At 33.1% G+C, this 8,455-nt stretch overlaps 1 protein-coding gene across 1 annotated transcript; it reads right to left on the bottom strand.

Annotated features, from left to right (window-relative positions):
* Positions 1-237: 237 nt before the first annotated feature.
* On the bottom strand, positions 238-1,496 carry LOC106333656 (ATP synthase subunit epsilon, mitochondrial-like). The gene is made up of 2 exons (XM_013772074.1): positions 1,116-1,496; positions 238-582 (listed from the first exon to the last, which is right to left on the bottom strand). Exons 1-2 carry the CDS (start codon positions 1,300-1,302, stop codon positions 473-475), a joined length of 297 nt encoding a protein of 98 aa, XP_013627528.1. The 5' UTR covers positions 1,303-1,496; the 3' UTR covers positions 238-472.
* Positions 1,497-8,455: the final 6,959 nt, after the last annotated feature.

Raw genomic sequence — 8,455 nt, 5'->3', positions numbered from 1 at the left:
TATTTTTGATCTCTAAATGGATAAGCGTCTTTATGCATGAGTGTATAGTGTCCATGTGCGTCTATATACATAACTATTTACTTGTAGGGATATATTTTTTTGTAGGAATTTTCAATTGTAACTGATATGATGGTTGCCGTCTTAGAGCATGATTAACCCTATAACCCCATTTGGGTTTCTTAATGACTTTTTAATAACAAATGTTAAGTTAAAAATTTTAGTTAAGAAACACCTACTTTCTATGCTCCATTGGTAGATTCTTAAACAAAGGTTCTTAAAAAGGAAAATTAAACATTGTTCTGTTAAAATACACACACATTTTACACATTGAAAATACACACGTTTGATCCAATTTTGAGTTCAGCTGATAGAACATATTATGTACTTTATAAATAAAATTTGCCCAAGTTTGAGATTTTTAGGATCAGTCGGCAACTGGAGACGCTTTCTTTTCATCCTTCTATGATTCTATCTATAAGAAATGATACCTGCATAGCGTTGAGAGTTTCCCATGTGATCTTCTCGGTGGCAAGCTCCCAGAGTACAACTCCAAAGCTGTAATGAATAATTCATGCCAGGAGCCTGTATGAATAATTATGTAATATGCTTATATTGTCAAATAGACGGGGAAAGAAGGAGGATCACAAGACAATTACAAAGAACTAATCAAATAGAGCATCCTTAGAAAATTGTGTTTGCCCGTGTAACTTGACTTGTATACTAAACATAACCACATTCGTCCAAAAGACAATGAACAAAGAAATAAGCTTTTTAGGCTTCAGACACACAAACATTCATCTCAAATATTAAAACCAAACAATGGATGGATCAGACATGTAATCAATCTACAGAGACAGAACAAATATTTTTTTTGGTAAAATGAGACAGAACAAATATCATCAAATGTGAGCTCAAAAGACATTTAAGAGTGACAATCCCTTCATCAACAGAAACAGAATCATAGTTTTTGATGGGTTCTAATTAAAGTAGGAATCTTTACCATCTTGAAACAGAGAGAATCACACAGAAACACACAAACAAGAAGCTAGATCTCGATCAAACAAGAAAGAGCATTGGTCAAGGATCCTGAGGAAAGGGAGTGAAGAAGAAGATACCTGGTTTATGGGGCTTTCCATCGGCCCATCTGGAGAGGGAGAAGTGAACCTTCTCGCTGCTCATGGATTCAGCTTTGAAGGGTTCTTTTAGGCAGTTCCTTACACGATTCGCGCAGATGTTTGAGTACGTTATATACGTCATCCCCACCGCTCTCCAGAACGGAACCGCCGCCGCAGTCGATGCCATCTCTGAGTTTGATCGATCGAGACGAGGAGATTGAGAAGAAGAAGAAGTCGAAAGTTGACACGTGGAATAAAAACCCTATTAGTAATCGGTCCCAAAAGTCCCAAGTTAAGGATCGGTAACTTTGTTTTTAATTAGTTTTGATTTAAATAAATCAGTTTTTTTTGTTTAGAAACCCATTAAACATCAGCGATAATGATGGTCTAAGTGTCGCAATAAGATTCGCGAGGCACAAAGACTTATCAAGACGCGTATTTGTTTGTGGTGGTAGCCGAGACCTCATTAATGCTTATCCTGTATTCCTTACATGTAGCACTGTTTAATCAGCATAGGAACTGGGTATAGACCGAAGTCTTACAGTGCTTTGGGCAGACTTAGTTTCACTTAGTTGTCTCCTTGAACCTATTTCTTGGGATCTCCAGTCAGTTAGGTAGAGTTACCGCGAAACCTTGTCTTAATTCACAGGCGACCCATTCCTTTTGATGATATAACAATTTAATCTCATGACACACCTATAATAAAAAGGATCCTAGGTTGTCATCATAGTGAACATAATCTCTTGAGATTAGTCGAGATCAATTGTTGAAAGCAGCCCATAACTTTTAAGTATATAACTCAATACTATAGTTATAGCTTTTCAGTATTTATATAACTGAATTACTTGTGTGGTAAGATTTACTCACCCCCACATTTTCTGAATTAACTTAGAAATTATATTTTCAAGTCTCGTATTTTGAACATATTTTAAAGCACACAAATATAGTGATTTAATTCAAAATGTTCGTTTTCTCTCCAAGAGAGGATGGGTTTTTTTTTTTCCTTTATACATTTGTTTCCCTTTTTTTTTTTTTCCATACACAATGTTTTTCCATGAACAAACAATTGTTGAAAAAAAAAATTCAATCAAATAAGAAAAAACTGCATTATTCTTTATTGAATTGAAATGGAAAAACAAATGAAAAACATCCCTTACATATTTTAAGGTAGGACTGTCTTAACACACATTTTGACAAGTCCACCTTGAACAAACCCCTTTCCCAAGTAAACCCCATGTTTCTTGAGTACAACCTTATCAGAATCAAAGGTTATAGCAAATCCAGCTTTGCTCAAAAGTGAACCAGAAATCAGATTCTTCCGCATATCTGGTACATGCTTCACATTCTTAAGAGTTATCTCTTTTCCTGAGGTCATCTGAAGCTTCACTTCACCTTTGCCTTCAATCTTGGACGAGCCAGTGTTACCCATTAAGAGTCGCTCCTCACCATTGCATTTTTGATAAGTGGAAAACATGTCCTTATCAATGCACACATGAATGGTGGCACCTGTGTCATACCACCAAGTTCTTGGGTTGTCCTCAACATTGTTGACTTCAGTGACCACAGCACACATGTCATCTTCAGTCAAATTAGCTTGAGACTTCCCCTTGTCATAGCTTGGACCAGCCTTGCTCCGGCAAACATGAGCTTTATGGCCCACCTTGCCACACTTGCGACAAGTTCCAGTGAACTTCACATGTTCCATTGGCTTTTTAAAGCTTGTGGTGCTTTTTGGAGGAACTTTTCCTTTTCCCTTATTCTTGTGCTCAGCCAAGTTTACATCATTCTTGCGAATGAGAACAGCATCGGCTTCACGGTTTCTGGATTCAACTCGCAGCTTGACAATCAAGTCCTCGAGGGAAATTGCCTTACGCTTATGTGTGAGATAGTTCTTGAAGTCCAACCAACTAGGAGGGAGCTTCTCAATGAAGGAATTGACCGTGAAAATCTCACAAATCGACATCCCTTCAGCCGCTATCTCATGCGTAATCAATTGGAAGGCTTCAACTTGTTCCATGATGGGTTTTGAATCCACCATTTTAAAGTTGTGAAATTTTGCCGTAGCATATTTCTGACAGCCAGCATCCTCGGACTTGTATTTCTTTGCCAAAGCAGTCCAAAGCTGCTTGGAAGTTTTCACCTCACAGTATACAGCATACAGCGGGTCAATCAAGCGGCTTAAAATCCAACCTTTGCACACAAAGTCCGAATGGTTCCACGAATCCACACTGGCAAAAACCATGGGATCTGTGTTTCCAGATGGAAGAATGGGTGGATCTTCTTTGAGACACTTATCCAAATTCAAATTGGTCAAAAAGAATTCATCTTTTGATACCAAGTTTTGAACCCATTCCCACCGAACTTTTCGGGCAACAATCCTACGCTTGCAGCGCCAGGCACTGATTGGTTTCCATGTGAAAGACCACTTCCAAACTGAGTTTGGAGCATCGAATCACTTGAACCATTTCCACCACCAACGGTCGCAGCATCGATCGCACTTTTGTTTTGCCCATCGATCGAAGTTTGGTTGTCGTTAGTCATATTGAATTCAAATCTGTTCACAAGAACAAAATGAATTAATATACTAATTTTAAACCAATAAATAGAAGTTCAGTTGCAATATATAAATTATGAGAATAAATATATTAATAGCAAATCAGTATTAAAACTGAAACGGTACTATGCGGTAAATGCAAAGACAATATTAAAAACATAATCAGTTACTAGAATCAGGCGACATTAACGTTTATCAATATTCTATCTAATAAATAGAAAACGCTAAAATGAGTCTAGCAATTATCAACTGGATTGAAACAATTTTACTAGTCAAACTAATCAAGCTCACTAACGTTAAAATCAATTGAATAGACAAATCATATTTCCAAATTTTAACGAGTAGCAGCATGTTAACAGATTCGATTATAAATTCAAATAAACCGTATACATCAATTCGACAAGAACGGTAAAACGGTAAAAGAATTCTCTATTAATAATCAAACCATGATTCTAAACCGATGCAGTTTTAATTTAATTAAAGAACAAATCAATTTCTTTTTTTTTTTCTTCTTTCCAAAAAACCTTAACCAAAATAAAGATTAAAGGTAAATAGGAAGAAAAAATATATATAGATTATATAATCCCGCAGACGACACTAAAAAGTTCGTGCAAGGAAAAATAATAATGAATCTAACAAATCTGCTTAACCAATAAACATAAACAATATGAACTATTGAACAAGTCAACTAAACGATTACCAACCAAATCATTTTCTATAGATGAACTATTATCTAATGAAAATTTGTTTGAAATAACAGCAGCAGACGTAATAAATCAATACGGCAACAGAACGAATGCATGAGCAAATTAACTAAAGTTAGAATCACGAGCGGAGAACAATAAACAAATCAGATTCTACAGAAAATAATATTAAGAATATAATATGCAAAACGCTCATGTCCTGCAAAACAGAATTGTTAAATCAAAGCATATCCAAAGCGTTAAGCTTTCTCCACGGCACCGTTAAATGTAATTGCTTCACAATCAAATATTTCATTAGCGCAACAAAGCAATATGAAATTTTAAAGGATTAAGACTGTAGGCACCAAATTTATTAGATAGGCAAATTTGATATGTAAAGCAAAAAATTACAAATAACATGAATAAAAAATACAACAATATAATACCGTAGTTGGAAAAGAACTAGGTTGAAGCAGAGTCGAGATTAGATCTCTTTCCTTAATCCTTTAAACGTCCGTAGTGTGCCGGTTTGATACGTTTAAGAATCCCAGGATACAACTGCCTATATCTTTAGTCTCACAACACTTGAGAACCAAAGCCTGTCGAACCTATTTCTATGTTATACTCCCAGACACAAAACAAAAAAAAACAGGAGAAAGTGGTTTTGTTTGTATTGGATGTGTGTCTTTAGAATGAGAAGAGCATGACCTTTATATAGAATATAAAGTCTAACGTGTGCTACTGCAAGCACTAAATGGAGATGGTGGTTTTTGATTCCTTCATAATGACTATTAAGAGGTGATTGATTTTCATATGTTACGAAAATAAATTCACAAAATCAACTTGACATTGGTCAAAGATTTAGTCAAGTAGTAATGAAGAGCCTTGGTCAAAAAACGTGAGAATCATTCTCTACACCAAGAGATAATATGCTTATATTATTTATTTAAATAATTAGCAAATGAATTTGGGCTAACAAGATTAATCTTATTTGATTAATTACAAAACTTGATCCAGCCCAAATATCTCTTTTTATAATACACCAAAGTGTCTACAAAGTTTTCTATAACTTTGTTATAACTTCTCCATTTTAAACACAATAGGTTTCTTACTTCATAATTCTAATATAGATATTTTACAAATAATCTATTTTAGACTTTCATTTCTCATTCAAACGAACTTCGTTTTTGATATATGATTACACTATACCATAGTGCTCATAACAATGAATCTTACGATTCCACAATCCGGTCATTTCGACAATCAAATTGCTCGAAAAAATTCACCGGAATATTAGCCATAGCCATTTGTCCAAAAAACAGTTCCAACAGACCTTGCGGCCCCCCACCTAGGCCCGGCGCCAGCCTTTGCCTGTACCTTTTTACGGGCCCTGGGCACGCCTCCCCTTCCCCGCGAGTCGAACAGCCGACCTCCCCTCCCAGAGGTAGTACCACTGGACTACGAGGTCCTGGGTACACGTAAGAATTGTGAATCCAAAAAAAATGTACCATTTGCATGGAATTAAAAACAGTTACTATTCCATTAATTCATGTGGGATATGTGGAATCAAAAAGAATACAATGATAATCATTTCATGATAAAAAAAGCACGTGAATGAGTGGAATAGAATCAACCTAAATAAAAAATAATATTCTTAATTAAGTTTAAATATTATGTAATTTATTTATTGCAGCAAAATAGGATTTGTTACTAACTAAACAAAAGAATAGCAACATATTCTTCCTTATTTAAACAGTCATACAAAGATATCAAACCAACAAATCAAACTTCTTTCTTCGTTGCTAAACTGTTTTTTTTTTCTGAGAAAAAGCTTAAATATTAATGTTTCTTGATCTATAGGTAATAGGTTGTATATAGCCAAGTGTACATTTTGTTTGCTACATATTAAATGAATATTTGTATTTTTAAAAAAAATTTATAAATTTTTATGAAATCTAATTTAATATCAAACACGTTTATTGGTATATTTAACATGTTTTGATAATTTGATTTAAATTAAAAATTACTTTCAATCCATTCCGTTACATTCCTTTAAAAATTTACCATTTATGTTATAAAAATATTTCTCTACAATTATCTATTCCATTTAATATTATTCCATAACTTCCATCATTTCATTAGTTGGCATTCCAATTTTTTTAATTCCTTCCATTAATAGTATTCCATTCATGTAAATATCAAAAGAAGAATTGGAAAAAGGAAACACATCCATAACTCGGTAAAAAGGAACAAGTTGTCGACATGAAAAGAAGAATAACTGAATGAGTCATATTAAACTTTGGAAGTTTTTTTCGTTTTAAAAAAAAAAGAAAATTCAACTTTTGGAAGTTTATTACTCGACCAAAATAACTCGAGTTTTTTTTGGGTTCACTTTCTAGAGTAAATCTATAAATTCACCAACCAATATGATTTTTTGTTTCAGATTTAATATCTTTTAAAAAAGAAAATAAAATATTAAGAATTTGTCAAGTAATATTATGATTTTAAAATAAATAAAAATAAATAATAATTACCAAAAAAATTTTTTAATATTGTTAACGCTATCAACAAAACATTAAACCTTAGATCCTAAATTTTTAACTCTAAACCCTTGGATAAACTTTAAATCGTTGGGTAAATCATAAACCCTAAATCATAAACATTAAAAACTAAATCTTAAAAACTCTAAATTCTAAACACTAAACCCTAAATTCTTGAGTAAACCCTGAACCCTTGGGGTTTAGGATTTACCCAAGGGTTTAGGGTTTAGGATTAAAGATTTAAGATTTAGTGTTTTTAAGATTTAGTTTTAATGTTTATGATTTAGAGTTTAGGATTTATCCAAGGGTTTAGATTTTATCCAAGTTTAGTGTTTTTCTGACGGTGTTAACAATATTAAACAAATCGGTAATTATTGCTATTTTTATTTATTTTAAAAGCATAATATAACTTAACAAATTATTATTATTTATTTTCTTCCTTTAAAAGAATATTAAATCTTAAATAAATAAATCTTATTGGTTAGTGAACCTAAATGTAATCCTAGGGGTGAACCAAAGAAAAACTCAAATAACTCGACACGGTGGTATATTATAAAGAAATCCCGCACGTAGCGCGGATAATCACCTAGTTTTATGTAATATAAAAAATATATTGGATATATAAAGTATATAAAGTATATAGGCTAATGTATTTCCTTTCAGAAATTTAAAATTAGATTTCTCATTATTTAAAAAACCCTATATTTAAATATTAATATTTGCTTATACATACATTTTAATTTAGACTAAAAATTCCATGTTAAAATACTCTTAATAAAGGTGATCTAACCGGCTCATGAGCCTTTTTCCACCACGAGATGGAGCCATGTGGATATGCACAGCCTTTGGCCGTAAAGTACTTTTTGCTCTTCTTTGAACAAGTCTTTCTCCAAACTTTTCCTTTTGCCACTTGCATGTAAATGTGCATCAAATGAAATGTCCCAACGCATTTGCAAATCACATTACATGTTTCGATAAAAAGTTGTTTGGTTTTTCTTTTTGTCCAATTATTATGGAATCTTTTTTATTCTGATTAACAGTTTCTGCTGAATTTGGAGTCTGAACTCTTTGTATACTCTGCCACAAGCTTTGAAAGAGAAGACAACTTGTGGCGACCATTCTATTTTCTGTAGTCAAGAAGAGATGATTCTGCCACAAGCTTTGAAAAAGAAGGCAACTTGAAACTTAGCCTCAGTCGGCAAATCCCTGACCCTTTTCTTTCTTTTTTCCTCTCAGTGACCATTCTTTTTTCTCTTAGGGCCCGAACGCAACGGTTGCGGTTGCGGTTGCGAGTGTAGGAGTTTACGGATGCGGGTGGTTGCGGTTTCAGATGTTATTAAGCGTTTTGTATGACTGGCACAACGTTTCAAAATTATTGCATTTGCTGGATATTTGTGACTGGTTGATTACAAGATATTGCAGCAGTTTAATAATAAATTATCAATATTAACATATTATAACCTTATAAAAATATAAAAAACAAACTGTTGTTATAAAATATAATAATTATCAATATTATATGATTAATAATAATATTATGTTTATTTATTTAATTTTTTAAAT

Source organism: Brassica oleracea, chromosome C3 (genome assembly GCF_000695525.1).
Source record: "Brassica oleracea var. oleracea cultivar TO1000 chromosome C3, BOL, whole genome shotgun sequence".
Lineage (NCBI taxonomy): Eukaryota > Viridiplantae > Streptophyta > Magnoliopsida > Brassicales > Brassicaceae > Brassica > Brassica oleracea.
Note: the sequence above shows the minus strand (reverse complement) of the source record. Positions and strands in the feature narration are given on the sequence as shown.

What these genes read in the sequence shown, in the direction of transcription:
- LOC106333656 (XM_013772074.1), bottom strand. Translation starts at nt 1,302, where the DNA reads ATGGCATCGACTGCGGCGGCGGTTCCGTTCTGGAGAGCGGTGGGGATG. An exon ending in TGGAAAGCCCCATAAACCAG is followed by an intron (nt 583 to 1,115) that starts GTATCTTCTTCT and finishes TTATTCATACAG; the next exon opens with GCTCCTGGCATGAATTATTC.